This window comes from Cyphomyrmex costatus, unplaced genomic scaffold (assembly GCF_001594065.2).
Source record: "Cyphomyrmex costatus isolate MS0001 unplaced genomic scaffold, Ccosl1.0 scaffold61, whole genome shotgun sequence".
In the NCBI taxonomy this organism is placed as follows: Eukaryota; Metazoa; Arthropoda; class Insecta; order Hymenoptera; family Formicidae; genus Cyphomyrmex; species Cyphomyrmex costatus.
In genome coordinates, this window is record NW_017280167.1 from 1,513,321 (window position 1) to 1,536,895 (window position 23,575).

General features: G+C 42.3%; 1 protein-coding gene across 4 annotated transcripts in view; it reads left to right on the forward strand.

Moving 5' to 3' along the window:
* Positions 1-23,575, forward strand: part of bru3 (CUGBP Elav-like family member bruno 3) — a 426,425-nt gene that overhangs the window by 211,198 nt on the left and 191,652 nt on the right. The window contains exon 1 of one of the 4 annotated variants that reach the window (XM_018547200.1): positions 5,389-5,416. The exons of the other annotated variants lie outside the window; for them this stretch is intronic. Coding sequence (XP_018402702.1) covers positions 5,399-5,416 — 18 coding nt within the window. The 5' untranslated portion in view covers positions 5,389-5,398. Of the gene's footprint in view, positions 1-5,388; positions 5,417-23,575 lie in introns of those variants that run through there. 4 annotated transcript variants of the gene reach the window in all.

Consider the following 23,575-nt stretch of genomic DNA (forward strand, 5'->3'; position numbering starts at 1 on the left):
GATGCTGGCGTCATCTGTTTTTTATCGATCAAATGTAATTAATTTTCAATCATCGGCTGTCGTTTTCCTTAAAGATATCCGTGCATATAGATGATCCGTGCTTATAAGAACCAATTATGAAACGATTAACTATACAGGAAACGGTGCTCGCGAGAGACGCTTCAGTCCGTCTCGTTCGTTTCGTATTTCTTCTGCATCAGCACGCTGCACTCAATCCGGACGTAACGTCGCGTAAGCGCTTTTACGATCGTGTTCGAGTTACGATAGCAACCATCACGCCGCGAGCTCTCGAGTTGAGAGCAGACGACGACGACCGCCTCGTTTGATTCCATCGTCGAATTTATCGTCGAAAAACAACGCTTCGCGTACCGGCCCTGAGTCTTCTCTGAGTCTTCCCTTTTGCTTTCCGTTCCAGAAATAGGTATTTCATCGGCATTCAAATTGCAGGGCAAGGCCGTCAAAGCTACGTCGATTTTCTTGTCTTTTCTGTTTCGCGGTAAACGTCGATCTACGCAGCTTATCTCCACCTTCTTTGGTTTTCGAGGACTTGATCGATTAATACCACGATATTATAAATTATGAAGGAATCGATATTTCAGCGGTACAAGCCAGCCAATAGGCTGCATCTTTTATCTTTATCTTATTTCGCCTTGCCGCGTTTTAACGAGCTCTACTTCTCGTCAAGTACATCGAACATCTAAGTAAGAATAATCTGGTATATAGGGCACATGTATATAGAATGTTTTTTGTCTGCTTTAGAGAACCCTCTCGTGTTCTCTTTCAACTAAGCTCCTTCTACTTTCCGAATAGCATTAATTAAAGAGCAATAAAAGTCGTCACGGTGACATTTCAGTCCGAAGAACCTTTTGTGCCTATGTTCGGGAATTAATTAAAACCAAGTAAAAACATGAACCGCTACCTATCGCACCACTTAAAATACATTCGTCAAGAGAGAAAGGGAGTGCTAAGGACAACGTATCTCTTCCAAGAGGTCCATCTGTTGCAAGAGAAATTTTTCTATCTCACTCTCTATTATCTCTTCACGGAGGTTCCGGGATGAGAGATGCTAGTCTCCGTCATCGAGGGTTCTCTCGTTGCTGAAGTTTCCTCTTACCGGTAATGTCGGAGGATACCCGTCGCATGGTACCTCACATACCAAGTTCGTACACGTATACAGATAGAAATCTGCGCACATTCGTAGAACACACACTCGCGACCTCGCACACGCGCACCGTCGCGTCGCGTCGACGTTGTAAACGGCTTCGCTATGTTGGGTTGCATTTGCATATGAAAACCAGGAAGTCTCGAGGCTTGCTCGCCTTCTACTCGCGAAGGCGAAGAACGGGGAGGGGTTAGGTCGTGTGCCGGGTACTGGGACCGAAGCAAACCCCTCGCGCAGTAGAGGAGTAACGGAGGGTGCACCGCTACCGCGGCGACAGAAGCTGTTGCAACGCGCAAGGGAGTGCTTTCTCGTCTGCTTCGGCCGTCTTAAATATTCAATGGCGTCACGTTCTCGACTCGGCATGCAGATTAGCAGCGGCGAATCACATGTTCCCGCGCCAGGCTCTTGATTTTGTATCCAGACTCGCGTTCCTCCACTTCCCCCGCTACCCTCATCTCACTTTCTCCGTCGCGCGCTTTCCATCAGTTCCCCTGCCCCCTCCTCCGCCCCGTCTTGTGTCTCTCGATGGTTCTAGTTTCCACTTAAATGTTCATCAGTGTTTCTCCAGCGTAACTTTCTGATCTCTCTGGATACGAGGGGTGGTAAGAATTTCTTACTGCTAAACTCGAAGAAGCTACTACCGTGACTGCGACACCCTTATATCGAGTATAATAAGCAGAGTACAGCACACTTGACATTTTTTTTTATGTTATACAATAATAGATTTTTCGATAAGTTAAAAAACATTCTCAAGATTATCATTATTCAATAAATAAACTATAAATTGAAGCTTTGAAATATATTTTCAAGATAAAGTTGATTTCAGATAAAAAAAATTTATTAAACAAAGAGTAAAGTTGACAAATCAGTGTTAAAAATTTCTTGCACATTTTATACTTGTAGAGAGCATGGAAATAATGTTTCCGTAATGTACGATAGCGGAAACGGAATAATTGCACGTCTTTAAAGTTTGTATGTTGCGTAGTGCTAAGTAACCTCTCGCGTCATAATACAATCCGGAAAGCTTTGTGCAAATGGTTGCCGCGTAGGTAAAGCACGAGAGACCGCTGACAGACGAGCGGAGGGAAATACATAGAAGAAAGGAAAGAGCGGAAAGGCGAAGTTACTTTATGTTTCTTAAGTTTCCTTTTAGCCACAGCAGACCCAAGTTGACTGTTCGGCCCCGTAAGGTTACTCCATATAAATGCAAAGGGATCCACGGTTCTTTCGTGTTGTTAACGTAGCTTCTATCCCTCCCTTGCCACTTTCCCTCCCGCCCCTCTTTCCATCCCCTTCGCTATTCTCTTTCGGTTCTCGTCATTGCTGCGTTAGGAGAACGGATACCAAGCGACTCGGAGGCAGAAGCCCATTAAAATCCGCAAAAGCGACCGGTTTGAAGCAAAGCTGAAAAAAATTTAATGTTTCTTTGTACCAAATCGCTGTGAAAGGGAACGAGCCAAGTTCTTAACTCCCCAAGTTTTATACTCACTTTCATTCCATTCGCCTTTATTAAAACAAAGATCGCGACTAACTTTCTACCGACGACATATTTGCGAGATTACGAAACAAGAGACAAACGAGAGAAAGAGAGAAACGTCAGACGTTATAATACAACTTATATGAGTTACATCTGTTACATGGATACACTATATTGTTGAGTACATTCTTTTCTTGTTTTTTTTTATTTTATGCACGTTTCAGTGGATTTCTGTGTATTCCCGATATTAGACTATAAATTCGTTAACACGAAACCATTAAAGCTCCAGAAGTAGATTTCTTTCAATTACGTAACATTTTGTTCCTAATCCTATTTCAAAGAACTAAATTCCGATTTCGCCTGCACAATCGTCTCTCAGCAGCTTACTCTCTATCTTCCGTTATTCTTTCGTACGTTGTCTTGCCGGTGCTCGGCAACTGTTGTTTTTCGTTTTCGCGCCACGGATCTTTAGTTTTAATTACCACGGAGACCTGACGTTTATTGCTGCTTCTTGTGGCGTTTGCCGAGCACGAGGGATGAGTTCGGGGTGAGTTTCGCTGTTAGGGGCTGCATAAACCTTAGGGCTGCTCGAAATTGTTCGGAGATGAATTCCCAAAAGTAGACAGGTTCCGAAACAAACTTCCTTCGAGGAACAGCGTAAGAATTCACGAGAGATGAATTATCCTATAAAATTATAACGCTTAAGAATATTTGGGAGAGAGAGTTTCATTAATCAATTAAATCGAATACCTATTAATTAAATACTAAGAAGTAAGTTCAATCCCTGTAATATACAAGATAGGGATTGTAACAGATTTTGTTTCGGCTTTTACGTCAAGACTATAATACTAATCAATATTTTTCGTGTTTCTGTCTTTCCTCTAACTACTACATAAATCAATGATATGTAAGCGGTGTCATATATCCTCATTCAGTCTCTATTGTCACGGCTGATACTTGTCCAGAAATACTCGATATATCGCGCTTGCTGGAACGCCACAGAGCTATAATTGGCTTGCCCTGCAATAAAGTCCCACGGCAGAGCAGCTTGGGTATCTCACGGACGACCCAACCGTGATATAGCGACGATAACCTCCGATACCCTCCTACTTGCTCGGGGTCCTTCGCGTTAGGGTCCTTCTCACCCACTTACCGTGATTTACTTCCCGGACGCGCAAAACGTGAGACTGCTAACAGACGGTATTTCAGAGGAAACCGGTATCGAAAGGAAGCGACTTTTCACATTTCGTTATTCCACAGATTGAAAGACGAGGATGCGCGCGCCAGGTATATAAGTATAATAATTTATAATATTTCAACGTAACGCATCAATCAGTCGATGTTGTACATATTTTTCGCGCCCGCTGGAATGTTATCATCGAAGTAACGCGCTCTTTACGAGCTGCATACTTTCTAAAATACAAGCGGTAATACGTGGTTGGCGCACGTATCTATCTTCTCCGTTAGAAGCATCCGTTTTAGCGGCAACTTTGGGCACGTTTGTTGGCTACCACGTAGAAAGTAACGCGCGTATTTACACGAAAAGCGCGGCCGAGCTCGGCGCGAAGTAATAAAAATCCCGGAACAACAGATTACCCTTTCGTACCCGCAACAACTAATCACGGCTTAGCGCTCGTGTAAAAGCTCCTAGTTCCACGCCGCGCCGCGCCGCGCCCTCGCACCCTTCGTGCACACCCTCATCTCTGCCTGTCTTCTCTCTTCCTCCCGCGCCCGTCCGGACGCGCGCGCCTTACGCCTTACGCGTCTCGGATGATGAATGAGGGATTATTTCCAACGCGCCCGTGCCCGCGGCTAAGAGAGTTTGCGATAAATTTAAAGTTTCTTTAAAACAATAAGTTTCGGCGAGCGTGCGCGCACGGGCGCGCCGTCGAGTCGATACGAGGAACCGTCATCTTTCATAATCGATTATTAACGAACGCGCGGGGTACCGCGCGCGCGCGTGTTGAAAGAAGGAAAGTTTTCTCCTCACGAGGCCGGCTACTGTGTATACATAAATGAACATTGCGCCGCCGCCCAGTGATGGACGAGCACCAGGTGCGGCCAGAGCCGTACTTAAGTCTCGTTCGATTAATCGATTGCAGCCAGAAATAGATATCCGCGTAGAAGGCAAAGTATAATGACAGTAATGCCACCGTGCGCGGCGCTTTTCTTCCGCCCCGGCATTGGCTTCGTAGTTTCATATTTCGCCCGCTCGCGAGTTTTTCCGCTTCGGCGTCTTCGTGTCAAACACGTGTGTGATGCGATTTTCTTCGATACTATACACGTCGCATCTCATCCGCACCTCGACACACGCCTGCATCATCAAAGATTACACCCTCCCCCTTATCGAGTTTTCGTCATTTTCCCCTGTGACGCGTCCGCCACTTTCGTTTCGCGTTTCAAAAAGAACGCTAAGAAACAATGGGGGACGCAGCGGCTATACAGTTTATTCGACATCCGCCGGATTTCAGATATTACAGTTTTCCCCGGAATCGAAATCGTCGCTTACCAAATCGCATTGCGTTAGCCACATCTATTATTCCTGGTCTCTCCTGTCGTCCAATCGGATTCCGGCGCGACAACGACAGTCCGATTCGATTCTCATCGGATGCGACGGCGGCGGAGGCAGCGGAGGCGGCGGCAGCCGGGAATCCCAATTCCCTGAAAGATCGTGTTGTAATCTTCGGCTAAAGCAACGGGGTGGAACAACAATTACGGATTGTATACGATCGACAGAGAGGGTGATTCCCGGGCCGGAGATGCTGAGATACATCAATGTACGTACACACACACACACACACACACGCGCGCGCGCGCGCGCGTGCGGGAGCGCATGTGTGTGCGCGAGCATGTCGGTGAAACGCGGGCGCGTGTCTGCGTGTAAATCAATTGTCGTGGCAACCGCAAATCCTCGTGCTACGGAGTGACGCGTGAAGGCGCTGCCGAAGCCGCCGGGCATGACGGAGAGTGGAGACGAAAAAAAGAGAGAATTGGCGACGAGGTACAGAGAACGAGATGGAGAGAGAAAAGGGGAGAGACAGAGAGAGAGAGAGAGAGAGAGAGAGAGAGAGAGAGAGAGAAATCTAATGGAATATTCGGAAAATGGAACGAGGAGATTAAAGGGTTTTCCCTAAGCGCGACCCATGGCTAACAAATTACAGATTTATTCGTAGATAGAGAGTCTATATATTGAAGTGCGACGATGAATATCGCAGAACTGGCACCTTTCTCTCTCCTGAATATACTGTGATGATAATAATAACAAATCGATAATAACATCACTGATCGTAGAGAATCCAATCATATTTTGCTAGATAACTATATTTAGAATTAATCCATATCGTGTTGATTAAATGGATCAGCGCGAATACGTGATGCATCTTCTAAAAGCGATTTATCTCGTTTTAATATACGCGCGAGTTTGCATTCCTCCTATACGTTCCATCAATGCCGCAACTCTCCCTCTAAAAATATAGAATAATTTATATGCACATTATGAGAATGAGTTTAAGGGAATTGGAAAGTTTCGAACGCACAGCTCAGCGCCCGCGTGTGCACGCTGACAGGAGTTTACACCGCTGAGTGACACGCGGCATAACTTGCAATTTGGTAACGGCAGGTGCTCCGGTCACGCTAAACCGCAGTTTAATTACTGTACCCGCGCGAATTGGCTCGCTGGCGGCGCTGTCACGTGCAACGCCTTGCAAATTGATCTCGACGGTCCTCAGTTTAACGCTCTAGGCCCCAAGCAAGGGATAAGACTCCTCTGACGGAATCGCAGTAACAAGACGGACCGCCTCGATATTTCCGAAATTCCGACGAACCCGGAAGAGTCACGCACGTCAATTCTCAGATGTGATACTTCGAAGATGAAATGGAGTGTAATGGTAGAGGTTAAAGCCACTGACGCAATGATGAAAAAAATTATTTGTCCTAAATTATTAGATATATTAATGTAGTGATTATGTATACATATTGTTTATTGGATTCTCTCTCTCTCTCTCTCTCTCTCTCTCTCTCTCTCTCTCTCTCTCTCTCTCTCTCTTCTGGCACAACCATCACATTTAATTAATTGAAAATTTGTAAATAATTCGGATAAATTTACGCAAATAATTTAATAAAGATATGCTCATACTTTTGCGATTCTGATATATATATTGTAAAAAATTAGATTTTGTAATAATTATTTGTATAAGAATAATTTTTTTTCTATCGAGTCTTGAAGTCGTCCTAATTCATATTGCATTATATAGTAATTGATTCAGTTGTTAACATCACAAGTCTTGGGGAATGCAACGCTTCCACCAACTTCGGCGCCTATCTCGCAAGTTGAAGCAGAAGTTATACCCAATTTCGCGATGGTTTTCAACGTTATAACGAGCTCTCGTTATATAATAACGAGCAGCTTTCTCGGGCTTCGTTTGTTGGTTGCAGGCACTAATACCAGGCGTATATATTCATTCACATCGCTATGTGGTTATAGCGGCTTAGTAATGAGAGTTGCTAAAACATGACGTTTTGCTGATTATTTTGTTTACGACGCGAGGAGAACGCGTATATGTATTACGTACATTACCGTGCACGTAACGGTTGCACCTTCGATTAAATATGAATATGAATGTGCTAGGCTTTAATATACAAATTCAGTTTTTTGTAAAATGATAGAAATTTAATATCTCGCAAGCAGCTTATTTTTTCAAAAGAATATTTATATCGTATAAAATGTTATTTCGTAAAGTAATTATTCATCAATTTGCATACTAAATGATGATTTTCACGTTTTTTGATATTATACTTATTTTCTTGTAATATATGCGCGAACGATTAAAGGACATGAAATTTATATTTCGATGAACCGTCGAATCATATGAACCGCAACAACGATAATTACGATGATGATAATAATAATAATAATAATAAGAGTAATAATTTTATTTCCGTCCAAAACCGCGTTAAATCATTATTAAATAGCGAAGGGGAGAGAGAATTGGAGAAAAAGCTGCCTATGTGTATAGGGTAGGGACAAGTTTAATAATGATAAATGCACATTATACGGTTGGAAGGGTATTTGTTAATTCATTGAATGCACATAGTATAGATCCTCGTCGCCCTTTTGCGTAATTTTAACCTGTGACCATACACTACATTTCCAATAGCACCGAAAACGCCAAATTCATTTATTCTCGAAAATCAAAACGCTGACGTTTGAAAAAAAATTCAAGTGAAACTTACTATTCGCGGTCGTAAGAATTAAGAAATCCAGTTGAGACGGTCACGTAACACAAATAAAGAGGTGGACGCTCGTCAACGTCATCGTCGTATTTTTTTTATCACTGGTTACGTGAGAAAGGAATGACGGACAGACGGAGAAACAGCGAGACGCAAGTTTAATTATGGAACTGGCACTAAAAACTTCAGGCTGGTAAAAAAGGTGTGTTACCGCACGTGCCCGCGATTCGTTCTGACAAACGTATGAGAGTGGAAAGAAGAGAATAGAGAGAGAGAGAGAGAGAGATGGAGGAGAGAGGGGAAGAGGAGATGCGCGGAGGAAAGGAACTCTTTTTTAAAACGTTTGCATCTCTGACAGAGGGTACAATTCTACGTGGAGGTTTCGCCGTTTTCATTCCCGGCGCAGGCGTTGCCAAGTGTCAATGCCCCTAATGGCGTTCAGGAAAGCTTTCAATGCTTTTAATTATTTCCATCTTTTTTCCTTCGGCTCGACTTCAAAGAGTACTCGATCGACCATCCCCGCGCCCCGGTAGCTTCATCCCCTGGCCGTCCATCGACGGCGATACTCCGACTTGGAGCCGAGTGTCGAGCCGACCGATCGTTTAAAAAGTAAAAAGGGAGGGTAGAACCCGCGCCCGGCGTTGACGATAATTGGCTGTCGGAATACCTGCAGCTGATAACTTAATTATGAAATTCCTATCTCATTTCATCGCTAGTGTCTCGCAAACCTCCTCGAATTCCACCTTGGCGAGTGTCGACTGTCGGATACTTCTCATATTGGATTGAAACGGTCGGTTGGTATATACCTCAGAAAGAAACGATTTGTAAACTTCAGCGACCGAGCAAGAAAATTACTGATCAAAATAGGTGGATAATTCAAACGAAAATGCAGTTGGAATGTTGTAAATTTGTCAAGTGGAACAGTAAACTAGTTGCATAAACAAATGTAGATATGTAAAATTTCGTAGTTACTTAAAGTATGTTCAACTGGGTCAGACTGGAACGTACATAGATGTTACATTCTCCATACATTACGCTATAAGTTAAAAATATTTTATTCAAAGAGCTCGCAAATCCACTTACAAATTACCCTTCTTTAGAACAATGTACGCGTCTATATGGACGACTATATGATAGGCTATCGTTATGTAAAACCGTCCACTGTTCGCAATTTCTTGTCTGTCCGCAACAGGCGACTACTGCGTTGTACAATGAACGAGGGTTAAACCATTTTCGCTGAACGAGCGGGTCAATCGTTCTCAAATGTTTCCTCATCGCCAACCATTCCTCGGTTAAGTTTTGCAAAGAAGGTACGTCGACTGGCGAACCCCCAGAAGAATCGGCATGAAAGGCAGCGCTGGCAATCGGCATCGAGAGCAGGGAATGGTGTGCGCGGGCAACCGCCAAACTTAGTTAAAAACTTTGTAGTCAGCTCGGAATTCCAAGCTCGCCTTCTCGGGCACAACTCGCAAGCAAGAACGAGGAGAAGAAAGACACGTAGAAATCTAAGAAAGCGAAGGCTGCATGGCTGTCTTTTTCTTTGGCCTCTCTGCAAGAGAAAGAGAGAGAGAGAGATCTTGCGTTCTACGTGCTGTCGGGAAACTATTTCCGAATTTTCAAGCGATTCCGAAGTCGGTAGCGTGCCGATGCCTGTTCGACGAGGTCTTAAGGAGACCTGCGGAATCGGCAGTTATCCTTTAGTACGCTTTCCAGACGACACGACCGCGACTATCACTCGTCTGGATAGTGGCATAAAGCGCGTGGCCCGCATGCGAAACATACGATGACGTGCATGCCGTAAATTATGATGAAGATAGTATAATTCGCAATATGACATTACCGAGTTATTGTCAGAACCACGGTAGACATCGTCGCGTTAATAACATCACGCTGTCGTTTGTCCCAAATCATCCTACTGCAACAGCGAGCAGTCTTGTGTGTTACTCATTACGGTTTCATTGATAATAAGTCGCAACTTTTTGCGCGTAGATTTTAACGCGTGAGATTTAAAAAATCATGATGTAAGAAAGCGAAGTGTACATAGAATGAAAAAAGAAAAAACAAAGACGACAACGAATGCTTGCGAAACAATACGATGTCGTAAACGTGTCGCTGTACTTTTAATACGATAAAATCGAGGGAGCAGTACACGATAACGTGGATAATACGATAAGACGAGAAAAACAAGGAGGAGTAATTTCTCTCGATGGTCTAGCGCGAAATCGCGGCGTACGTACTTCCGGAGGCACAATTCCTTCTTGGCATTATCGCACTCGCCATTAATCTCGATCATAAACGATCCGCGATCTCCGCGCGATGCAACTGCGCCGTAACCACTTTAACGTCGTGAACCACGCTCTAATCCTCGGGCATAAAACTCGTCGACCGTCGAGCGTCGTACAGTCACGATTATGCCGCGATCGTTAGTAAGTCATTTCGTGTCACGGAGACGTCGCCTCCGGAGCGATTTGAGGAACGACAAAAATGTTTTCGCTGGCTCTGTATCTGCGACAGGGTCGAGACAAGGGGAAAATAAAAACGTGAGCGGCGATGGAGAGAGAGAGAAAAAGGTGGAGGAAAAGAAGAAAAAGGCGGGCTCCGATATATGACCGAGCCCGCACACTTCGGGGCCATCGGGCACCGTAAACGACGGCGATAATAACAGTTGCAGCTTTATCGTCACGTTCCGTTAATGGAGGCTGAATCGGAAATATCATCGCCGTCCCCGTCGAATCGTTCTACGACGCTCGCAAAATCCGAGACGTGCCCTACGAGCGTTTTGAAAGACTCTCACGATGAGAAAAATGTATCTTCGATCCCGGGACGTTTACAAACAGCCCCTTAAAATCTTCTTTTCCCAATTTCTCTCTCGGATTTTCCACCCTTCTTGTATAAGACGCTCATATACCTTTATTCAATTATTCCACGGAGGCCTCAGACAACGGCGGAAATTAAATCACAGAAAACCGTCACCGATATACTTCACCGATATGTTAATTAATTTCGCAAAGACTGTATAAAATACGGAAATATTACGCCAACCGCTCGTACTACATACATATATAGAACATATATCAACACGTTTCTATTTTCGATCTTTGTACAATATGGTTATCATTACCAAATTGTCCAAATTGATATCGTTTTAAGAAAATAAGCGCATTCTTGCCAATGTAATGTAAGATCAGATTTTACTATGCGTAGCGTTTGTTCAAAATTACACAACTCACTAAGTATAGAATTTCCGGACTTCCTCCGGTCGGGTAATAGAAGATTCGAAGACCAAAGTCGACCGATAGATACCAGATCTTACCGCGGTACGACGAGTAGCATGGCGGACCATTGTCTCACTTCCTCTCCGGTAGCCGTGTACCTCCGGTAATATCGCATTATGCCCTCGCGACTAATGGAGATGCTAATTCCGTCTCCGCAACGGCGCGGCTTCCTTGGAAAGCGGCAAGAAGGTTGATGGCGCAAAGAGAGACAGAGGAAGGGAGGGAGAGAGAGAGAGAGAGAGAGAGAGAGACAAGGGAAGAGGAAAGGGCGATGGTGTGGCTCTTCCATCTCCGAGTCACCTCAATCTCCCGCAATCGTGCGGAATATCATGAATGCCGGAGTGTATCTCGATGAATGGCTGCAGTCGGAAGGGTGGTACTGTCGGTTAAGGGTGGCGGTAGGGGGAGGAAGAATGGGCCATTCAACGGATTGATTGATTTACTTCCTCGCCGCCCAACCGTCGTCATGGCGTGAAACGAAAACGTTACGTTGTATCGCGTCGTCTCAAGCCCTGGCGACTCACTTCCAGAACAATGCGATCGCTCTTTGCGAAATGAGAAAGAGCACGAGGACATCGATCGCGTAATTGTCCCTCCAACTTTTCTTCGCAGAAAACATCAAGGATTCATTTCGGTCCCTGGCGCATATTTTATTATATTCCGCTACCACGTTTCAGCACGTTTCGCGAAATGATTGTATTTACGTTAAATAAAAAATTGAATTTTATCGAAAAATATGGGCGAATCGTGTTATTTACAGACCGTGTGACATATTGCGCCGTTGCGCACACAACGCGTTATTGCCCGGCTTCGTTATACTGATCGAAAGTCTGCCGACCAAATTTCATGTGGATTGCGCAATCAAATCCGACCAATATAACGAGTATGTTTCTTTCTCCCTCGACCTTCTGTGTACAAAGACTCAAATATGCGCCAACCAAGCTATTCTCGTACGATATGTCTCGATTGATCGTAATCTTTTAGCGCTCTTTGTGCCAAACAGTGAAACAATCAAGCTACCGATTATCATTACGAAAATAGAATTTCGTGAACAAAAACTTTTATATTAGCTCAATTTTCTCTTATCACGAATTTGCTACGAGGATCTTTCTGTTTCCGCTGTGATTAGCTTCCTCTGATCAAGTTTAACAACGCGGGATAGAGTCGTAGGCAAGATTGCGTGGCGTCCCTCCATGTAATATTCAACAAGGTGAATCTAAGCAAGCATCGCGTGCATTCGTAACATCAATGGCCTTAAATGTCCCACACGACTTTGTCCCCCGTTTCTGTGTCCACTATTTCCTGGCTGCCATTCGCCATTCTGTTTCTTCGTCCCCAGCCACCGGTTCGGTCATATAACCGTTTCCGTCTGCAACTTACCGTCTGTGCTCTTCTTCTGCCCTCCTTATTCCTTCAATCTCGCGTTATCCCCGCAAATAGCTTGACCATCCCGAAAGTTCAATTATCCTCTACCTACAATTTCTTTTTTTCGCGAATCAATTTAATTAACTTTTTTACGCGCAAATTATTTGCTCATTGATCAACTCAATTTGATATATTTTAAAGAATTAAATATTGTAAGAAAATGATGACGCGATAAGTCAATCACGGGATACGATTATTAATTTTCGCATTGTGAGTGATGCTTTTAGCCAATTGCAAACGATCGATAAACACTGAGCGAGTTTGGAAATTCTTTCCCTCTCGTCTACTTCTTTTCCGTCCTGCTGCTTCGAGTCTTCCTCTAGAAAGCATCGAGAATTCAGTGGCTGGCAGTGCCTGCGGCGGCGGCGCCTTAAATTAATGATCTTGAAAGCCTAAAGCGTCGGTAGACACTGCGGAACAGGAGAATGCACTCAAGGGGTGACCGCTAGCTTCTAAGTCTCTTAGACCACGGGTGGCTCTCGCTAGCCCCGTATAAACCCTTGGCTCCGTCCAAATGTTAGTAAACTAAATATCTTATTAACCCCTTAAGCTGCCACGAGTTAAGCCTCGTGTTACGCTTCATAACTTTTCGCGGTGGTTTAACGCCCTTATGGGACTAATTCGATCCATTCCTTTGTGTATAAGTTAAATGACGGAAAGATGGGTATAAAACGATTAAGCGAAAATCAATTAAAGTCGAGCGCACTTGACTCGAATTCATTTCAATTAATAATCATCGACGTTTACCTGACGAATTTGACACATAATAAAGGCGAGAAAAGTCTGGATTATTGCGGATCTCAAAATTAAATGTATTTCTTTGAACATACCTAATTTAAATTCTTGATAAAAAAATATGGAAACCTGAGGATTTCCGTAATAATCTCGCCCCGTTCGCGAGCTCGAATTTTCGCGATTGCTAAAGCAGAAGCAGCCGGGGCAAGTTAAACCGGAACTTTCGGCCCGCTGCCGCGAAACGACGTGGAATGTACATTAAGCAGTAGTACTTAAAACATAACCGACTATTTCATTAGCGCCTTGTCTCTGTACCGACGCCTTCTCACTCGAGCGAGCACTTAAACTGCGCTTTTCTCTCGCCCTCGCTCTCTTCCTCCTTTCATTTCATCTATCCGACTTTTCCACTCGGACTTTCGCGCACCCCTGGCCTCTTTTCCTTGCAACTCGGACTCTCCTTCCTAGTGAACTCGACAAGTCCACCATTTTCTGCATACGTAAACGGCACTGCACTCTAGTTAACTTTGCTAAGTACCAGTTTTTACTCTCATCGTTTGCCTCGACTCGCGGAAAGAGTTTCAACGCCGACTTTCTTCCTTTCATTTCCGCAAATTTTTGATATCCATTCCATCTTACCGGTATAAAAATGTTTTCTACGTTTCTTTCTGATTCCTAAAAAAATATTATTATATGGGTATGGAATATTTTTCAGGAATTAGAAAGAAAGTGTAAAAACGTGAGAACAATATTTTTATACTGATAAGATGGAAATTTATAAATTTGTTCCTAACTTATTTTAGAAATTTCAATAAGACAGGATCGCAGTTTACGTTTCTATAAAATTGTATAAACTAATTTTAACATTGTGATTTATTAACTATATTAAGATATAGAGTATTCTTTCTCAAAGACTGATTAATAAACATCAAAAATTTAGCTAGATTGGTTAACCGCCACATTACAATTTAATCTGATATTTTCAGTCCCTCGTGCATAGTTTTTAACCAACGATAAAACTCTCCACCATATATTATCGTAAAATGAAGAGGGAGTCTTAAAAATAATCAATTACCTACGTAAAATCAACTTGAAAAAAAAAAAGAACGGCAATTAATGTTGTCTCGTTAGTGTTATTAAACGCAGAAATAAACGCACGCAACTATCTCGTTCACGCTTTTTCACATATTCAGTACGTTAATTACGAATGCACAGCGCAGGTGTCGTTAATTTGTAATACGCGTCGTAAAAAACACGAGGGTTGCTAAAGGACTGCAAGAGTTGTGCATTAAACGCGAGTGACGAAAGGTACAGGTTTCCTCCTCGCGAGCGGTAACGCGGGCACAATCGATACTTTTTCATTATGACTACCCGAGGCAATTACTCCGCGTCATGGTAAAAGTGAGGTACCTAAATGTAATTAGTTGTCGTCGGCAGGGTGCTTACCTAGATGGTCCGCGCCATTGTATACGTGGTGCAATTACAATTTAATTTTGTTTCCCCGGTCCGTTATAAACGAGTGTGCTTCATGGCCAGCTTCCTGCGTCGAGACGAAACTCGGGCTAACTTTCAGCGACCGTTCTAACTAGACGCTTCGTTCGAACCGCTCCGCTCTCGCTCACTTGTACTCGTTGGTTCCCTTTGATTCACACGCTAATTAATTATATTTCAATAAAGCCCTACGCAATTTTCGCGTCGCAATATCGCGTTGTCAGTAATGCCCCTGGCGGTAACGCATCTCACATTTTCACATGTACGACTCGTTATTCTCAGATTCGCGTAACGGATAGAAGGGGGGAAACGTACCTTTCGACGCCGATGCAAACGGCGCGGATGAAAAGAAAAAAGAATTTAACGAACCGATTAATCCCCGATAGCTTGGTGCTCGCAACGACAAAGCGACATTAACGTTTATCGTTATTGCCGGCATGGCTATAAGTCACGGCGAAAGACCGCGGGCACTCTTTTATTGCGAGAAACGAGCGCGGTTTAAAGGTGGTACGGAGAAAATGGGCCGGCACGACAGAAGCAGAACAAGAGCGGGGGGATGCTGGCGGCGGGAAGGATAGAGAATAAAGGTCGGTGAAGGAAGAGGGGGGAGGGGGGAGGGGTAGCGCAGCACGAGCCAGTAAGGTCCGAAGTCTTGAAAAGCCGCGCTAAAATTCTTCGCCGAGAAAAATTGTTTTCCGATATTGGATTCGCATTGGCCGCGCGTGCTACGCGCTTTGCGGCAGTGCATCTCAAATGAGTCGGAGAGAGAACGCGCCGAGGATGATGAGCGGACATGACACGAGCCGCTGCGGTGCGGCGCTATACGCGCGGCGGAGAGATGGTGGCGGTAGCGGCCGCGGCGCGAACGGAAATTGTCGCATTAGTCCCGTATCCGGCTTTTTTTACATAGGAAAAATTGCCTACGATCGCGTTGCACATTGTAATTACTTCCGATACGATTGCACGCGTGATTACTAGGTATGGGCACAGTTTGGAGCACAATTTGCCGCTAGCAATTTAGCGCGCGGCTGGTTTGTTTATCGGCTCTCTGATGACACGTTTCGCTGTTACCAAAGTCGTACAATTTCGGCTGATTTTTCGTATCGAGTGATCAGGCATTGAGGCCTGATAAATTCGTATTGAATATAAAAATCCGTTTTTCTATACGCGATGATTAATATGATATTTCCGAAATTTTATTTCCTTTTACGCGACTTATATTGTAGTATATTAATAAGATACACACGCAGATCGGCTTTTACAGCCCAGAACTAAGGAACCGTTGAACTTTTCGAGTGATATTTACTCGGGCCGTTGGGATGAGGCCAGCTATGAATATTCAGGGCAAACTGCTGCTAAACTAGGCAATGAATGAGTCGGTTAGTCCCGAGCCAAGCTCTCACCACTCAGCGAGAGAGCAATGAACGAAGGAAACTGGAGAAAGAGGGAGAAAGCTCCACCAAGTATGAGCTCCTCGAAATATTCGACGATTATAATATTCGCAAATCCTGTATTTCGAGGATTGAAGATATACCAAGTTCTTCTAATCAAATATTCTCTAAATAATTAATGAATTGCAATTTTTAAAGAAATTCTATTATTTCTAAATTATTTAACGCCTTAAATATACCATCGCATTTCTTCGGTCTCAACTGAGATAATTTTAAAATGATTAACGTTTCTCTCTCACAGATCCAGATACACAATGTGAAATTTAAATTTGTCTTGTTGCAGTATATTAAGAGATTAGAATCAACATCTGATATCCAGTAATTCGGTGAGATACATATAACTGACACTACATTCAATATTGATTACCACTTAAGTTATAGTTACGGTTGAACAAGAAAGCTATTCCTGTAGCGTAAGTTTATGAATTACGGCTTCCAAATCATAGCAATTCTCATGCAAATACAACCGTTCAAACTAGTTATCTAAAGCGGTATCTACAATGAGATTTTAAAGCGTAAAACTGAAGCTTTAAGCAACAAGCTGTGAGATATTCACCAATCATAGTCAATTATTCTGCCCACGTTTGACTGTAATTGATGAATTTCTTACGGTTTAAGACTTGAGTTTCACATCTTAAAATCTTATTGTAAACGTCACTTAATACAACAAGCATCAATGTTTTATCCGGTATAAAAATACAATTTGTATACAAAATAATTGAATACAAAATAGAAAACCAACTAAATTATCTGGTCGTATCTTTACTTCGAAATTTACTCGACAGCATTGACGTACCTCCGGAACTGCATACGCGATTAGTTGAAAAACTAACACGGCCGGCCGGCTTTGAGTCGAAGAACCGTTTATAAGGAGCGTTAAAAGGAGGAGTCGTGGTCGAGTGTGCTCTCGGATAGCCTTAAAGGGGCCAACTGTTGCAATAGCCGTGCAAAAAGTCGACTGCGGGCGTGCCGCTGGCTTTCGAAGTCTCAGCCAGGCTACCAGCCAGGCGCTCCCTGCCCGAGCACAGCGGATGCTTAAACTTTGTCGACAACCTAGAATACCTTCGCCATCCATCTGAGCATACGTCTTGCATAATTTATACGCAGTCAGCGATGCACGCGTGGCGAGAGCTTCGGAAGAAGTACGTATAGGTACTACGGTGTAATACTTCACGTGCGAAGCACGCATCCCTCTGCCGCGCCACTTTAATACGTAATCATTTCGCATTCGCGTTACGGAAAACTCTCATTGCGTATGAATAAAAACATGCGACTACGCCTAGACTCGTGAAACTCTAATACGATGATGCTGATGTAACGAATAAACTGCGCCGCGGAGACGCGTATTGTACGCGTGGAAATTTATTTCCAAATACGCAAAGCTCTCCTATACAAATAAATTCAGCTCTAACGCATTTAGTGGTCGTTTTTTTTTTCAGGGAAATCGCGTGGCGTATCTCTATACGGGAAAAGGGACAAAGATGCGTTCAACGCGTACGATCCCGGCAAACGCCATATTTTCTTTATTGGCTTTACGTCTAGCCGTCTATTTCTCAGACACGTAAGAACCCGGAATATTCCTCATTCTGCCGGTAAATCCTACTCTTTGCTCGGAACGAGTTTCCACTGTGCGCACTGGATATCATAGTCCCTACTTTCACAGATCCTGCACTTTCCTCCGCATCCCCGCGCTAACAGCAGCGGTTGCATTTACGAGCGCGAAGTGGAACGCCGACTCGTTTCTCTCTCTCGAGATGCGATTTCGAGAAGCAACAGGAACTGGATCCGAAACAATTTTTTCTTGGCATTCGTGTAATTATGGTTATTTCGGCGAAATCATTTTGTTAGAATTAGGACGTGTATTTATAGGCTACACACGGTGAGCTTTTATAATATATTAAAGCGAGCGTTCCTTAAACTATACGTATAGAAAGAGCTACGACTCGACGGAGAAAAAGAAGACAAGCTGGTCTTTCTAACTTTTTTTCCATTTTTGGTAGTAAAACATTAGCTGCGATCAGCGAGTTCCTGGTGAAGAAAAAACAGTATCATCTTTACATCGGAATTTCCTTGTTTAGGAATCGAGATACCTCCACCGTTCAATAGCTCGTAGTATGTCATATATAAAGCTCACTGGCTGCATACAAAAGCTCCAAGTATATTTTTCTCGTAGCAACACGATATCAAAATGACTACCAGCCTTTATGCTTGTTCACTGTGGTTTCCGAGGTAATCTACCTTTCCCGCCCCTTCACTCCCTTGCCCTTAAAGTTGCTCCCTCGAGTTGGCCAGCATGTAGGGGGAAATCGCGATCACGTTTGGTGTTGCGGTCACGTTCGCGTATTTCGGAGTACGTGATGTTTGTGAGATGTCCACGATCATTAAGCTTCCAGCTGCGCGCGATCAGCAAGCGTCGGAGGCCGGAAATTTCATTACACGTGCGGAAATACCAAATTTATCGGGCATCGAATATCGCGCGAGGGATTTTCCCGCGGGGATAACGAAAAGCGATTTTGGACTGAAAAAAAGGGGTAGTCATTTATCTCCGAGATCGTATCGGAGAATGGGTAGACTCCGACATTATCGAGGCTCCCTTTAATCCCATTAGGATTTACGAGTTTAACGGGATCTCATTATGGATGCAACTAATTGCCAGTGGGATAAAGTCTTCTTTCATGGATCGTATAACTGATTCGAGAGGCCACAAGAGACGCAAAGAAGATCGTCGAACCTCAGAAGCCTCATTGCTCTATTCCAGCCTACCTACGACGCGAATGCGACGTGAGACACCCACAGCTTTTTGCCCTTTTCATTCCTTAAGTAACTGTTACACGCTTCGTTGATAAGGGAAAGACTGCACGAAGAGTAATTAGGAAAAGACGGAACATACCACGTGACATCTAACTTCATAAAATCTATAGACGCGCGATTTTAGCAGCAACGCTATTATTTTTCAATGTCGAACATTTATCGCTATTTCGCGCGCGTGTCGGAGGTCTCACTCATTTTCCCAGCTAAAAACGGGAGTTTAATTTGTGCTTCGACGATGTGAGCCGACAACGTACGCGCGCGATGAAGTCAACATTGGTGTCTCGATGCGTGACGCGGATACGAATATGCATTCGCGAAAGGGGGAATAACGGTGGTACTCGCGTGCTTTGCGCCGCTCTCCTCCCACAAGCCCCATTTCTCTCTGCGGTATTTCCGCACTCGGATTTCCGGCAACACACAGTAAATTCCTCACTTTGAGAATATGAAATTTCCCGCGTTTATATATCCACACGTGCAGACGGTCGACAAGCTGGATTCTTCTCGTACTCGTATCCACGAGTCTCCACCGAGATACAAGTCAGATAAGACCGGCGGAACAATATTTTCTTGGCGGGCACTTTGCCAGAAGCTTGCGGCTAGGGTGAAGATTAGCGCAACCTTGGTAACGACCTTATAAAACACCGAGCTCAGCCGGCGTACGCCGAAAATATTGCCTCGCAAATTGAAAGGTACGGCAGAGGCGTGCTCCAGCTTCTGCTTCTCCGCTGCTCTCCTTCTCTCTTGCCTTGTCCTTCTCTTTCTTCTGTGTGCACCACTATCTCCCCACGATGCGCGTGTTCTCCTTGTCTCGAGGAGAACAGATTCGCCCCCGAAAACGCGTCGCAGGAAGTTTCGCTCCGAGATTTCGCTGAATAGTTCGTTCACGAACAAAGTCTCCGCAAAGTTTCGCGAAGATCAATGGGCGTGACTGTTTTCTCGATCGTATAATGTGAGAAAGTAATAAGTTTATATATATGTGCACATTTTCGTGTATTTGATTCTATATTATTTTGGGAGTGAAAGATAAAATTTCGAAGACGCAAAACAACTAAGACAGATGGAAAAAAAATTGTGATATAAAGTAGCTATCTGACACAATTATTACTAATTTAGACAACTATTATAATATCTAATGAATTTATTCAACAGATTGAAGAATAAGATTGAAAAAATAAGATTAATTCTATTATATTTGTATAACAAATAAAAAGACAAATTAAAATAATTCTAAGCTAAAAATAAATTATACAGAGACTGAATTTTTATAAATCACATATGCATTGAGTAAGAAGGAAAAAATAATTGATTAAAATTGAAATTGACAAATATGAAACAATTTTATTGCATTAAACCATTCATCTTCCTTTCAGTCTCAGTTTTTGTTCGCAAAGCGTTTTGATACGAGCAATTACGAATGAAAACGACGCGAGTGCACTCCACAGATACGGAAATAATACACAATTTCTTCGTACTCGCGGCCAGCGCAACACGTTACATGGGTTTGTGTTGCATTCCTTTTTTTCACTCTATGAAGTACCATCTCTCCCGAGGGAAAGCGAATCGTTGCAGTACCCTTGAAACCATGAAGTATATCCCCTGCATATCCCTCTGCCTAACCTACCTCGCGTAACCGACCCTTCTAAAGCAAGCAAACGCGTGTGCGGCTCGACGTAATTATTTCGCAATTTACTACCCTTCGTAGGATGTAGATTTAAAATAGCCCGTATTTATTGTATTCGTTGGTGAAACGGGACACCCGAGGGAACAGTAAGCCGTTTCTCTCGCACAAACATACGCGGGATGTCGCTCGTGTAAGACTCTTCGGGATCTTGCATGTAAAAAAAAATAAGACACACACTCGAGTGCAATAATCTCTAACTCTGAGAATATTCGAAGAAAATTCTCATTACAGTATACTATAGATAAGTATCATACATACATATCAGGAATATTTCACAGTATTTAAAAATTAATGGATCACAAAGATTAATGTTCCGGCTTTTCTGTAATATTGTAATCCTGCAATTTATGTGTATAAGAATGCATATACTATACATAAAGCTTGTTAAACAGAGTTTAATATTATCGATGCTAATCATAAATAATCACAATTTGATTTGACACGTGTCTTACGCAATATAAACTACACTTGCATAAATTAAAAAAAAATACTTGATAAAATAATAGTGATTTTCACAAAAAAGAATTTGTTTCTAAATTTGATAAAATCATTTCTTGCTTCTTTATTTTTTACCAAGCATTTCATAAACACATTTTCATAAAATGCAATTTAAGAGCACCGTGGAGGTGTGATATATTTTTAAAGTTATTTAAGAAATTTTAATATTATTAAATTTACAAAATTACTGCTCAGATAAAAGATAAAATGTATAGAGAAAGGAAAAGAAAATAAGACAAATACTAGCAATTCTTAGAACACAAAAGAAAATTTTATTAAAATTGTTTTAATATAGTATTCATATTTCATGGACCAAGAAAATTGGAGAAAAATTTTTATGTGTTGTATGTATATGAAATAAAAATAAATTATTATTTATAAAACACACACGTACAGAACAAAATTGTTAATATTTAGATTTTTGTTATTTTATTTCGACTTTCTTTCTCTTTCCAAATATTTTTTTAATAAAATTTGAAATCTGCATTTAACTTCCCTATATTTTTTTTCAGGGTTAAATACATAAAGTAATGCAAGAGAGAAAGAAAACAGATCCAGATTTTTTACTATATACATATGCATCTCAAATATATGTATATATAAAACACAAAATCATAAAATATATTATGGTCACATAGTTTAAAATTCATTTATATATATAGGTACTAATGCTTTATTTGTATATTTCATTGTCCATTATTATTATTTGTTATTTATTATTAAATTGACTGTTGGAACAAAATAAAACAATCTGACATTCAATAAACAATATGAAAATTATATATTTCAATATTAATTAATTACATATTAATTATATGAAAAAACATTTTTTTTTAAACGAAAATCAATAACAAATAATAGATTAGTACGAGTGTAAATTTATAAATCTACGCATGAAAATTGAACGCTATATTTCTTATCAACTTCACAGTCGCTAATGATTCACTCAATTTTAATCAATTTTCAGAATGCGTCTTTGAAATCGTACGCGATGATTGATTATTTAAAATATTATTCAAAATAATGAAGAATTATAAATAGTGGCAAACTTGTGTGCGTTATACAATTTTAGAATCGGCATTATTTATCTCTATTTTGTTTATGCGTGTTTATTATTATAATATATACTGTAACATTCCATCTCCACTATTAATCCCTACCGGATCAGTCTCCGATCGTATCGTGTGGGATCTAGTCATCCAGCACGGAAAAGAGGAAGAGAGCGAATCGAGTGAGCGGAACTCAGGGAAACAGTGAGTTTAATGTCCGTCCCGACCCACCGCGAATTACCTCCTCGCGGAGATTTATTAAAACCGTAAAGCAGAAGAAACGATTTCGCTTGAGCGTGTCTGTATTGTGGGTGTTCGCAGTGAAAGCAATGAGAGAAACGGAAAGCGCGTGCGAGAGGAAGAGGAGGGTGGATGCGGGGTGCAGAGAGGTTACGCGTCTGTGCCTGACGTTAGTGACCATGGGGCATTTTCTTGGTCAAGCTCGCCTGGTTCACGTTGGATTAGTTCTCGTTTCCTAACTCGGGGCGATGCGCCCGGCCAATTAAAGCTCCGTTAACCTTTTCTCTGCAGTGCCGTTGTAGGTACCGGCTTGATTCTCTTATCCGCAGAAACGGACTGCCCACTCCGTAAAAGAACCATATAATACGAAGGAGAGGTCCGTGGCCAGCTTCCGAGACTGTCGAACCGAAGGATTACGCCCTACGCTTTCTTGTTCTTCCGCCTCTCTTTTTCCAGTCCAGTGCGATATACACTCCTCCCGTTAAGCTCAGGTCTGATATTTATTTTTAAGTAGATCACGTAGAGCAAAAGATAATTTTAAGCAGTCTTTCTTCTCAGTTTTTTCTTAATAACCTAGAACTTTCCGTAACGATCGCCAATATACCGTACAGGCCGCTACTTAATTGAGACCAAGTTACTTAATTGAAAATGTTCTACCTTGCGCGAAGTACAAAAATAGTATTTCACGCTTATCATAAACAATAAAAACCTTTCTAGCTTCTTCCATGAAGCCTCATCTTTTATTTTCATCCTATACTTTGTTCGTAGCGATACTCTTGTTTATTGCATAAATACGATAAAAAAAAAAACAGAAATCTATTTTGTTAATGTTTGAACTTTGTTAATTTCATTAATTTTTCGCGAATCGATGCAACTTTTGCTGACAAGAAGACATCTAAAATGTTTCTATTGAATATGAGATTGATGTCATACGACGAAGCGAAAGTTCCGTTCCGATCGGCGGCGGCGGGGTGAACTTAGCGCAGTCGCAGTTACGCTGAATATTCAGTGACGCGACAATTTTTTTTCTTTTTTTTTAACACCGATATATCTA